Source organism: Phyllobates terribilis, unplaced genomic scaffold, assembly GCF_046119375.1.
Source record: "Phyllobates terribilis strain yellow unplaced genomic scaffold, ASM4611937v1 Scaffold_13__5_contigs__length_258822181, whole genome shotgun sequence".
In the NCBI taxonomy this organism is placed as follows: Eukaryota; Metazoa; Chordata; class Amphibia; order Anura; family Dendrobatidae; genus Phyllobates; species Phyllobates terribilis.
Window position 1 is genome coordinate 123,653,160 of NW_027362773.1, and position 13,439 is coordinate 123,666,598.

The 13,439-nt window shown below is 41.9% G+C and overlaps 1 protein-coding gene across 3 annotated transcripts in view; it reads left to right on the forward strand.

Moving 5' to 3' along the window:
- The first annotated feature begins 1,819 nt into the window (after positions 1–1,819).
- Positions 1,820–13,439, forward strand: part of PPP2R5B (protein phosphatase 2 regulatory subunit B'beta) — an 82,211-nt gene continuing 70,591 nt past the window's right edge. For 2 of the 3 annotated variants that reach the window (XM_073658594.1, XM_073658596.1), the window contains exons 1-2: positions 1,820–2,899; positions 3,684–4,025. In XM_073658594.1, the coding sequence (XP_073514695.1) occupies positions 3,833–4,025 (193 nt within the window). In that variant the 5' untranslated portion in view covers positions 1,820–2,899; positions 3,684–3,832. Of the gene's footprint in view, positions 2,914–3,683; positions 4,026–13,439 lie in introns of all 3 variants that reach the window. The other variant, XM_073658595.1, reaches the window with a different exon arrangement.

A 13,439-nucleotide genomic window follows, 5' to 3' on the forward strand; every position in this document is an offset into this window, starting at 1 on the left:
TACACTTATCATCGTATGCCTTGTCTCGCTGATAGCAGCGAGAGCAGGTGCTGCTGATGGGATTATTCACCAGCCAGGGCCTGTGCAATAAATAAGGAAATAAAAGAAAAATGACAAGAGGTCTCTTCTATTCTTGATAACTTGTGCAGGTAAAGCTGACAGCTGCAGGCTGCAGCCCTCAGCTGTCAGCTTTGTTTTGGCTGGTTATCAAAAATAGAGGGGTCCCACGCCGTGTTCTTTAATTATTTAAATAAATAATTTAAATAAGTGACGTGGGGTACCCCCCATTTTTGATCACTAGCCATGCTAAAGCAGACAGCAAGGGGGCTGATATTTTCAGACTGGGAAGGACCATGGATACTGGCCCTCCCCAGCCTAAAAATAGCAGCCTGCAGCTGCCCCAGAAAAGGCACATCCATTAGATGAGCCAATTCTGCGCTTAGCCTCAGCTCTTCCCACTTGCTCTGGTGCGGTGGTAAGTGGGGTAATAGTATTGGGGTTGATATCAGCTTTGTAATGTCAGATGACATCAAGCCCAGGGGTTAGTAATGGAGAGGCGTCTATAAGACACCCCCATTACTAACCCCGTAATCATTAATATAGACAAAGGAAAAAGTCATTTAATTGAAATAAACACACCGAACACTCTTTTACCCATTTATTAATGTAAAAATAAAAAATCACAGTATTCCTCATCTGTCCGCCGATAATCCATATGTCCCTGACGAGCCCAACTCAGCTACATCTGGATGCATTGCTGAGCGGTGCCATGATGCGACCACTCAGCAGTGCATCCAGGAGACACTGAGCTGCGCGTGAGAACGCAGCTTCAGTGCTGAGCGGTTATGTCAATAAGGTGAGCGGAGTTTATCGGCTATGAACTCCAATAACCTTATTGACGTCACCGCTCGGATGTCATGGTGCTATTGGAGCTATTCAATTGCCTTGTGAATAGCACCATAGAATATAATGGGTAAATGCTGTATCAGACGAAAAAGCGTATGCAACACGTAGGTGCAACACGGATTAGAAAATATGGCCGCTGTACGATGGAGTGAATGAGGTTCTTAGTTGGAGCCAGGAATTGCAGCCATAACTCAGACCAGAAAATATGGTCCAGTGAATAAGCAGTTGGACATTCATCATAGAAAAAATCCTGAAACTGTTTTTTTTTTTTTTTTATTAATTTATGGAAAACTATGTTATTGTTTTGCATCTACAAAAACACAATGACATTTTTTAATGCTGTAGAAGTAAATGGGGAAAACAAAAGTTGCAGAAAACATTCATGAATTGGGAAGGTGATGGCTGGCAAATTTAATAATTTCCATAAAGGTGAGAAGAAAAAAAAAGTATGCTAAAAATCTACTAATTAATAGACTAGAAAATATGAGATATATCTGCAGCAACACGCAGATTGCATTTGCATCTCATTATAATACCTATAGGGATGTATACGATATAAGAAATATATCCATATAAATGTATGTATATCTTATAGATCGTATCAATCCCTATAGATATAGTAACATGAGATGTAAATGCAGCTGTCTGCGGGTGTAGATCTGTGGGAACAGATACTGTTGTTGCACCTTTAGAGTATGTGATACATTAGCTACAATGATATTTCCGCTGTATATATGTATCTTTCCTACACTCTCGTTCCTCCCTCTTCCTAGAGTAGCACAGCACTACTGCACAGGCAGCTGTCCCTTTAAATCCAGCATGACTGCAACCAATGGTTTTATAGAGAAGTGACATCACCCCCCAGCAGTGACGCAGACCCTATTATTAAAAGGCCAATCTCCAGCTCATTCATGGTCACATGACATTTGGGAGAAGTGCAGGGGGGGGAGGAATAGGTTTGGGTTTTGTCATTGTACTGATCCTGCAGCGAAAGATAAAACAAGGCTGCTGATATTGGAGGAGGAAAAAAAACCTGGGAAATCCTCCTAATTCCATACAATCATTGCATCGTCCTAATATCCGGAGACAAGGAAACTGCAGATCTTTCAATCCACGTGAAGACGGCTTCTATGGATCAAGGACAGGTTGACAGAAAGGAGGGTCACAGGGGCCTATGCAAAATCCCATAAAGGAGGAAAATCTAAAACTAGGATCCTATTCACTGCGGACGGTCTCAGCTGTGCCGGCTCCTTCCACAATTACCATCTTGCAGAATAGATTCTAATTACGGGGTCTGCGGATCATTTTTAATGCAATGCTAGAATTATTTTACGCTCCTCCACCTGATCCCACAGGGAAGCTAGAAGGGAAAAGGTGATTCCTACCCAACGTTCCTCCTTTTGCAGCAGGAATTTTATTCCTATTGATGCTCCTGGTTCAGAGAAGATTAAAGGGTTAATACAGATTTTTTTTTTCCCCCCAGTCCTATAAAAAAAAGAAAAATAAATTAGGAATGGACTGGTTCTGCACACCGTACCGGCTGCCAATATTAATTTCCTGAATTCCTGAATATATTATTCTTCCGGATCCTGCACAGCCCCTACATACATTGCTCTCTCCGCGTCCTAGAGAGCATTTCAATCTCTGGAATATTGAAAGCTGTGTATAGCCTGAGGATATATTATTAACCCTATAGACCGCAGAATAAAATCAACCCGTATATCAGGAAAGAATTGTGTAGACACTGCATGGTGGAGGAATCATCCGTATCCCTTGAAGGACCTACTTCTATAATTCTCGGGAAGAGGCGTAAACTACTTGGTTTTTTATTACCGTGGGCCATTTGGGCCGGGCAATCTGGATATCGTTCAGCTGTAAATTTGATTTTCATCCCGCTTGCGGCCTAGCCTTCATTGATTAGCTAAGACTTTGGATGCAGATTACATACAGAGATCAAGACGAGAAGGTGAATTATTAAAGCAAGAGCCTTTAGGTAAAGCTGCAGCTGTAAGTTTTGGGCCCCTGACATTGGGAAATGAGGGGGGGGGATATCAACACAAAGGGTTCTTGAAAATGAATCAAATTTGTCAAAAAGTGTAGAAATCTAGTCTAACATTTTTGAAAAATTGTTTTAAGATGCCAGTTTTCTGCTTGGTATCGCACCATTCATCATCTCAAATTAGTAGAAGTCTTCTTTGTCTTGAACTGAAAATTAGGTTCTAGGGAGGTGTTTTATCCATTTTGTCATATATTATAGTTTATAGATAGTTTTGTAAAGAATCCGAGCAGGAATATATGCAACATGGTGTCTTCATAATGTTGGCACTAACTGCAGTATATGGCAGGGATTTCAGACGTAGGAGTTGATGGTGACCATGCCAGGGTGTGTAGACCAGTGACTTCTGGAACTGGTCCAAGAGAAGTTTTGTCAATGTGATGAAAACTACATAGACGCATAAATAAATACATATAGATATAAATGTAAGATACAGAAACATGATAGGACTTCAGTTTTGTCTGTGCCTTAGCAAGTGACGGGTAATTTTACTGCAGAATCTTCAAAAGTGTTGGTGATACATTGGCTACGACCCAGCCTTTTATCTTGCCCAATTTTATGTATTCCACCCTTTATTTCAGCATATATTACTACTGATTTATAAGCCATCGTTCATGATTTCTAGACATCCATTCTCTGTACTATATACCAATATTACTATTTCTTGATTTTTTTTTCTACATATATGTATTGTAATCATATCTTTATTTCTTTTTCTCAGCTTCTTCATCTGCTGCCCATGGGTGATCCTGCTTCCACTAGGACCCACCTGGGCCTAGATTACTAATAATTCCCCAGTGTGCGGCCATCATCTTCTGCAGTGCTAACAACCACCAACATCTTCCTCCTGCTACTGCCTTGAACATACTAATGGAGACCAAACTTCCTATTACCCCCACCAGTCCATCCTCCCCGGGCCTTTCCCCTGTCCTAGCGGCTGACAAGGTAGATGGATTTTCCCGTCGTACTCTTCCTCGCTCCCGTCAACGAAGATCACACAGCTCTTCACAGTTCCGCTACCAGAGCAAGCAACAAGAGCTAACACCTTTACCTCCTTTGAAAGGTAAGCATGTCTTTCAAATTTTCGTAATGCCTTATATCCAGAGTTGGACTGGGCAAAAATTGATGATCTCCTTGGAAGCCCAGCCCTTTTGAGATCCTGTAGGATAAAGATGTAGCAAAGCTGCATCCTGGGTGCATTATGATAACTCCATGCGTTAGGATAATGGCTTGTTCAGATGAGTATGGTATACAACAAACCACAGGCGGACAGCGCACAAACCAATTGTAGCCAATATGCTAGTGTACACGAGTGTGTATGGCACTGGCGGACACCGATAGAAAAGGGGTTCTGTGCAAGAATATATGGGCCCTTTGCAGCCCAATAGCTCATTATAATGCACAGTTCCACCTGCTTTGGAGGTGGAAATGGGCCCCTTTACCTCTTGGGCCCCAGTGTGGCTGAACAGGTTGCACCAATGATATGTCCGCACCTGGTTTATGGATCAGAATAGTGGATGCAATAAAAGGCAACTCTTGCACCTATTCAAGCACATGGAGCTAATCTTGTCTGAATTTTCCATTTTTTCGACATGATCATCTGAACCCGGCCTAAAGCAATAGACTTATATGGTATCATGGTAGTTTGTGCTAAATAACTCAGCTCCACTACATCTGTCTAACAAGCCAGACATAACCCAGTCTGTTCCTAGTGTGCAAACTATGACTGCTGCAGACCTGTACTCACTCTGTTTACTTTTCTATGTCTGTCCATAAGTTTGCACTATAATGCTGTATTTTCCTGGGGTGGACACAGACAAAAGGGGGTCCCTGTGCAAGAACAATATATAGGGGCCCATTGCTGCTCAATAGCTCATCATAATGCACAATTCCCCCTGCTTTGGGGGAAGAAGTGGCCCCTTACCTCTTGGGCCCCTAGTTGCACTAATGGTATGTTCGTCCCTACTGCAGTCCAATAGCTCATCATAATGCACAATTCCCCCTGTTTTGGGGGAAGAAGTGGCCTCTTACCTCTTGGGCCCCTAGTTGCACTAATGATATGTTCGTCCCTACTGCAGTCCAATAGCTAATCATATTGCACAATTCCCCCTGTTTTGGGGGAAGAAGTGGCCTCTTACCTCTTGGGCCCCTAGTTGCACTAATGATATGTTCGTCCCTACTGCAGTCCAATAGCTCATCATAATGCACAATTCCCCCTGTTTTGGGGGAAGAAGTGGCCTCTTACCTCTTGGGCCCCTAGTTGCACTAATGATATGTTCGTCCCTACTGCAGTCCAATAGCTCATCATATTGCACAATTCCCCCTGTTTTGGGGGAAGAAGTGGCCTCTTACCTCTTGGGCCCCTAGTTGCACTAATGATATGTTCGTCCCTACTGCAGTCCAATAGCTCATCATAATGCACAATTCCCCCTGTTTTGGGGGAAGAAGTGGCCTCTTACCTCTTGGGCCCCTAGTTGCACTAATGGTATGTTCGTCCCTACTGCAGTCCAATAGCTCATCATATTGCACAATTCCCCCTGTTTTGGGGGAAGAAGTGGCCTCTTACCTCTTGGGCCCCTAGTTGCACTAATGATATGTTCGTCCCTACTGCAGTCCAATAGCTCATCATAATGCACAATTCCCCCTGTTTTGGGGGAAGAAGTGGCCTCTTACCTCTTGGGCCCCTAGTTGCACTAATGGTATGTTCGTCCCTACTGCAGTCCAATAGCTCATCATATTGCACAATTCCCCCTGTTTTGGGGGAAGAAGTGGCCTCTTACCTCTTGGGCCCCTAGTTGCACTAATGATATGTTCGTCCCTACTGCAGTCCAATAGCTCATCATAATGCACAATTCCCCCTGTTTTGGGGGAAGAAGTGGCCTCTTACCTCTTGGGCCCCTAGTTGCACTAATGATATGTTCGTCCCTACTGCAGTCCAATAGCTCATCATATTGCACAATTCCACCTACTTTGGAGCTAGAAATGGGCCCCTGTGGGGCTGCACAGATTGCACCAATGGTATGTCCGCCCCTGTCCATCCCTGGTATTTTCCTATCCTACTCAATTTTGAACAATTATGACCCAATTGAAACAAGTGGTATCACCCCATCATTGATTTGTGTACACCCTTTAATTCCTTCTACATGTTTCAGCTCTGGTCCTCTTGGCCTTTTTATGCTACCACCCTCCATATCAGTTTTGCTTCTCTCCCCCCTTCCAGCTCATCCATCCTCTCTGCCCCTCCTTTTACTCTCCATGATGCTGATCCTCAGATCAATAGCTCTAACGGTTCAGATGACATTATCATCTTTTATAATGCCGTTCTAGAGGTTGGGCCCATCCTGCCTTTTATCCTTCCCATTTCTCTTTCTCTCTCTTTCTTTTTCCCACACGGTCTTCTGGGAGAAGCGATCCACTATGCAGTATATGCACTGCAATGGAAGGCCGTAGTATTCTTATATAATGCAGAGCATTCATTCTTACATATTCCATACACCACCCTGTCCTGATGTTAAATATTAATGTGCGCTGCATGGCAGAGCATCGTCTCTAGCGGAGCGCATGCACAATGAGGATGCACATACTATAAAGCACAGCAGGTCTTCCTTCTTCATTTACAGTCCAGAGACCCAAACTGCATCCTGCCGGTGTGTAAATATAAATATATATATATATATATATGTGTATATATATATATGTATATGTGTGTGTGTGCATACACACAGTCAAGGAAACGGGATGGCGGGATATAAATAGTTGTAGTGATATTGCATCTATAAAAATTTGCATTTTGCCATATTATTTTACAGCTCAGCTTTACTCTTCAATGTAGAAAAAAATATCTCCTGTTGCTTACTGGAAACTGTCAGCAGGAAGGATTGCAGCTCTTGACTGATCTTGTGATTACTATGAGATTCCAACACTTTTTTAAATACCGTTCTAAATGGTCTGTACTCAATTGGCCCACAAATGTTTTACTACACCTTGCTGACTATTTCATTGAACATCCAGAGGTTTTGGGGTGTTTTAGGGTTTGTCCAGTTTGTAGACTTTTTTTTATCAAAAGTATAAAATGGTATAAAATAACAGAAGGAATAATACTAATGATACATATCCCCCGCTGCTTCCATGTTAGCATTTCCGTGTCCATGTTTAAACGTCATTGCTGGAGACCACTGTACAAAAATTGGTGGAGGATCATGGGCGGGGGGCAGCACATTAGCGGAGGGAAATGGGTAAGGTGAGCATCACTTTGTTAATTTATAGTATTGATAAAGAAATTAAAGGGGCTGAACAAAATTTAATGTTGCATTACAAGATTTACAAAAACCAGTAAACATTCTTGTGGAAAAGTTGTAGAATTATGAAAATCACAGGATGGATAGAGATGTTACTGATAAGCAAATGATAAAAAAATGGAAACAATTTTCAAAACATATCGATTTACTAAGTATGGAATATGAGTGCCACTTGCAGAAATCCCCAAACGTACAGCTTTGGCTGTTATCAATGTGTTTATTAATGGTTGTCTGAGGAATGTACTAAATGCACTTGGGCAAATCATCAAGATCCGCTGCTGGCAGCTCCCGTGTAATCACCGACCAATGACGTCCCAGATGTGCCAGATGGGAGACAAGTCTGGAGATGCTGCAGCCATGGTAGCATGTTTGGGCCATGCAGGCTGCTCACAGTAGCACCATCAACAAGTTGCCTGCCTTTGTCATGGCTCCTGGGGCACTTTGTATACATGGTTCTACCACCAAATCAATGTAACGCCAGTCTGTTAGTGACCTGGAATGAAGACTGAACGGTCCGGCTACCGTACATTATGCCACCTCACAACACAAACCTGAAAGTAGGACTGGTGTGACTTTGTCTTGTGAAGAATGGCGCTGCCCATGTGGTCTCAAGACCAATCTCTGGCTATCATTGCGTATAAGAAAAAAGTGAAACTGATCGCTGAGGAGGATGAACCATCATTGCAGTCTTTGTTCTGCATAATGAAAGCCTTTAAGAGTGGTGGCGTGAGCAAACGTGCTTCCATGGACTTCAGTGTCTCCTGACTTGTCTCCAATTGATCACAGCTGGGACATCATTGATTGGTAATTGAAAAGGGAGCTGCCAGCATTGGATCTTGATATTTGCCCAAGAGCATTCGGCGAAGCTGAACATTCCTCAGGCAACCATTAATAACCTCATTGATTACAGCCAAGGCTGTAACTGCGGCGATTTCAACATATGGCACTCATACTAGATACTGAGTACGTGGAGATGAATAAATTATTTGCATATCAGTAACATGTCTATCCATCCCATGATTTCCATAACCCTTCTTAGTGCTGAAGTTTCAATTGCACAATATAAATAGGTTACTTGTGCAGATGACACCAACACACATAAGTTCGGACGCCAATCAAATCAGGCACTTATGAATGGCAGTAACTGTAGCAGCAGTCTATGCACAAAGGGAAAAGACTATGAGATTGGCACACGTGCAACCCCACCTTCTCCCCCTGACTAATAATAATAATATATATATATATATATATATATATATATATATATATATATATATATATACACACATATATATATACACAGTGGGTACAGAAAGTATTCAGACCCCTTTAAATTTTTCATTCTTTGTTTCATTGCTGCCATTTGGTAAATTCTAAAAAGTTCATTTTTTTCTCATTAATGTGCACTCTGCACCCCATCTTGACTGAAAAAAAAACAGAAATGTAGAAATTTTTGCAAATTTATTAAAAAAGAAAAACTGAAATATCACATGGTCATAAGTATTCAGACCCTTTGTCAGTATTGAGTAGAAGCACCCTTTTGAGCTAGTACAGCCATGAGTCTTCTTGGGAATGATGCAACAAGTTTTTCACACCTGGATTTGGGGATCTTCTGCCATTCTTCCTTGCAGATCCTCTCCAGTTCCGTCAGGTTGGATGGTGAACGTTGGTGGACAGCCATTTTCAGGTCTCTCCAGAGATGCTCAATTGGGTTTAGGTCAGGGCTCTGGCTGGGCCAGTCAAGAATGGTCACAGAGTTGTTCTGAAGCCACTCCTTTGTTATTTTAGCTGTGTGCTTAGGGTCACTGTCTTGTTGGAAGGTGAAACTTCGGCCAAGTCTGATGTCCAGAGCACTCTGGAAGAGGTTTTCATCCAGGATATCTCTGTATTTGGCCGCATTCATGTTTCCTTCAATTACAACCAGTCGTCCTGTCCCTGCAGCTGAAAAACACCCCATAGCATGATGCTGCCACCACCATGTTGGGATTGTATTGGGCAGGTGATGAGCAGTGCCTGGTTTTCGCCACACATACCGCTTAGAATTATGACCAAAAAGTTCTATATTCGTCTCATCAGACCAGAGAATCTTATTTCTCATAGCCTGGGAGTCCTTCATGTGTTTTTGAGCAAACGCTATGCGGGCTTTCATATTTCTTGCATTGAGGAGACTCTTCCGTCGGGCAACTCTGCCATAAAGGCCCGACTGGTGGAGGGCTGCAGTGACAGTTGACTTTGTGGAACTTTCTCCCATCTCCCTACTGCATCTCTGGAGCTCAGCCATGGTGATCTTGGGGTTCTTCTTTACCTCTCTCACTAAGGCTCTTCTCCCACGATTGCTCAGTTTGGCTGGACGGCCAGGTCTAGGAAGACTTCTGGTGGTCCCAAACTTCTTCCATTTAAGGATTATGGAGGCCACTGTGCTCTTAGGAACCTTGAGTAATGCAGAAATTCTCTTGTAACCTTGGCCAGATCTATGCCTTGCCACAATTGCTCCTTGGGCAGTTCCTTTGAGCTCATGATTTTCATTTGGTCTGACATGCACTGTGAGCTGTGAGGTCTTATATAGACTGGTGTGTGCCTTTCCAAATCAAGTCCTATCAGTTTAATTAAACACAGCTGGACTTCAATGAAGGAGTAGAACCATCTCAAGGAGGATCACAAGGAAATGGACAGCACGTGCCTTAAATATTAGTATCTGAGCAAAGGGTCTGAATACTTATGACCATGTGATATTTCAGTTTTTCTTTTTTAATAAATTTGCAAAAATGTCTACATTTCTGGGGGGGGGTTTCAGTCAAGATGGGGTGCAGAGTGTACATTAATGAGAAAAAATAATGAACTTTTTAGAATTTACCAAATGGCTGCAATGAAACAAAGAGTGAAAAATTTAAAGGGGTCTGAATACTTTCCGTATATATATATATATATATATATATATATATATAATGTTACTGTAAAAGTCAGAAGGCCGGTAAAACCAAGGATTTACCAGTCAATCTGGACATTTACCGAGGCCGTCGGTAAAAGCTCAAAATGAAAAGTAAAATTGGACTTTTACCGGTGAAGTCTTGGTAAATGTTAACATTTACCGTCGAGCGTGGTAAAAGTCAGAAATATCAGGTGTGAAGATGGAACATCTGACTTTAACCAAGCGCAGTTGGTAAATGTGCACATTTACCACGGCTTCTTGGTAAATGTAGCTGAGAAGGGTGTAATAAAATGCTGGTAGTTACTTTTACCAACACATGCTGGTAAATGTAAAGATTTACCAATTCGCCCAGGTAAAAGTCCAAAATCGTTCGTTTATATGGAATACATCTGACTTTTACCAACGCTGTTGAGAAATGTTAAGATTTACCAAGACTTCACCGGTAAAAGTCCAATTTTACTTTTCATTTTGAGCTTTTACCGACGGCCTCGGTAAATGTCCAGATTGACTGGTAAATCCTTGGTTTTACCGGCCTTCTGACTTTTACAGTAACATGTATATATATATATATATATATATATATATATATATATATATATATATATATATATATATATATATATATATATATATGCGCCATTTCAATGGGGAGTGTATACAGCGTGGCTGCCAGTATGGTCCTGCATTGAGATTGTGCCAGTTAACTCTTGCTATAAGTGATTGAAGTGGCATTTCAATTATTAAACAGCCGCAATGGGAGCTTGCTCCAATCACTGCTGTTAGATGCCGGTGCGGGCTGTGTAACACAGCCGACTCCCATTGTATATAGACCGGTTTCAGCTCCTTATACCTCCATGTGTGACATGTATTTTACATTCATGATGATGAAGGGGTCATGTCACTACCATTAGCACATTCAGTGGAGCCTACATGATGACATTCAGCGCAGCGTAGAAGCTTTACATAGATTTATAACAAGTTATTTCATCATGAATGATTATTATTGGTGCTTACTTGTCATTATTTAGTGGATTATGTTATTTTTTCCCATGTTCTTGGCTCGGGGATGGAGCTGAGTTTTGTGAGTGAGGCATATGGTGACAGAGGCGCTCTGTGGGTGTCCTTGGTTACAGTCTCTGTGGGTTTTCTCCCATGTGTATCTGTCTCTGCCGTATGTCTCTTAATTCTGCCTCGTATCCTCCAGTCTCTCTCCATTGCTGCGCACCGTCTCTCATCTTTCCCTTCATCTCCCTCTAATAAATATGTCTCCTACATTTTTCCTGCTTTTAAACCCAACCCCCTCCTCTCAGTTCTTTCTCTGACTCCAAATTTCCCGTCCCCCCTTCTTTCCATTCACCTATTCCCCTGTGTAATGTTCTACGCTCATCTTACTCTCATTTTCTTTCTGCTGTCAGCAAATCATTATCCAGCCACTCAGGAAATGAAATAAAACACTAACCGCGTCATACAGTCTATGCTAAATTAGATTTTCTTCTTCTTTTTTTTTTTATCCGTGGCTGCTTGACATAAACAGATGGATAGACCTCACATAGATAAGATAGACCGAGCAACATATAAAGACAGTGGATAGCTATGGATTAGATACCATAGGAAAAAGAAGCAGCGCCGTGCTCTAGTGTTGGGTGCCAGACACCCATATTATTATTATTATTATTATAGCGCCATTTATTCCATGTGCAGATACACCAAGCCTCTATAACATATAGCCAAAAAAGCAGGCAGTACTTAAAAAAAATAGTGCAAAATAGAATAGACTTTTATGGCCCCTGCAGGTCGGAAATAGCCGTTGCTCTCGGCGGTGCCCCCTCCACCTCTGGGCCCCTGTGGTCCATGTTTCTTCAACAGCCAAGGGTCTTGCAATCTCAGAGGATTCCCATCTCATTTAGGCTTGACTGATATTTTTGCATCATGTATTGTCCACTTTTAAGGGCATCAGTCTATACATGGAAATGTCTCTCTAAGGCCACGTTCACAGGTTCAGTATTGGGTCAGTATTTATCCATCAGCATCTGTAAGCCAAAACCAGGAGTGGAACAATCAGAGGAAAAGTCTAATAGAAACACGTCACCACTTCTGTATTTATCACCCACTCCTGGTTTTGGCTTACAAATACTGATGTAAAATACTGAACAAATACTCAACGTGTGAATGTGACCTAACAGCATAGCTTCTATAAAGGGTTAAGGCCACGTTCACACGTTCAGTATTTGGTGATTTTTTTACCTCAGTATCTGTAAGCCAAAACCAGGAGTGGGTGATAAATACAGAAGTGGTGACGTGTTTCTATTATACTTTTCCTCTGATTGTTCTACTCCTGGTTTTGGCTTACACATACTGAGGTAAAATACTGACCAAATACTAAACGTGTGAACGAGGCCTAAAATTAAGGTTCCAGTGTAGCTCTGTACAACAGCTGTTACCAACCAAGGTTCATCTCGCACACTATGTTTAGGATGTAGAAACAGGAGAAGACATGAGTACAAAGGCATAAAAGTCATAATTTTATTCAATAAGAATTGCATATCAAAAAATACATAATATTACATCAAAGAAAAGGGGTATAAAGTGCAAGGTGCCGGGTGTTGTGAGGACACATGGGCGGTGGGCTAGAAATGCATCTCTGTATAAATATTGGTGGTAAGTATAAGATATTATTCTATGGAAATCGCCACTTCAGATAAGCTGCATCAGCTCATAGGAGCACTAGTGGTCTGAAGTGTTCAGGCAACCCCATATCTCATATCTCCCTTTTCCCTGTTCCTATCCATGGGTAACACTCACCAGGAGATGAATATTGTAAAGCCCTCAGACCACTGTGACCATCACAGGAAAGCAGCGGTGGTAGCAACACGCCTCGATGCGCATTTCGCCTGTCTTTCTCGAGAAAGAACACCCGGCACCTTGCACTTTATACCCCTTTTCTTTGATGTAATATTATGTATTTTTTGATATGCAATTCTTAATGAATAAAATTATGACTTTTATGCCTTTGTACTCATGTCTTCTCCTGTTTCTACATATTTATCTTTTTAGTAGGCAACAATCGGTCCATGGTCTGGCGATTGTGACCAGACACCATGGTCTGTTTAGCTATATGAGGTGGGCCACCGTTTGTTTATACACTATGTTTAGGAGTAGAAAAATGGGTAAATCAGCTTGCCATTCAACTGCGAAAAATACCATGATATCCTATGGTTGGTGCACGGAATCCTCTGGGCCGGCAACTTTG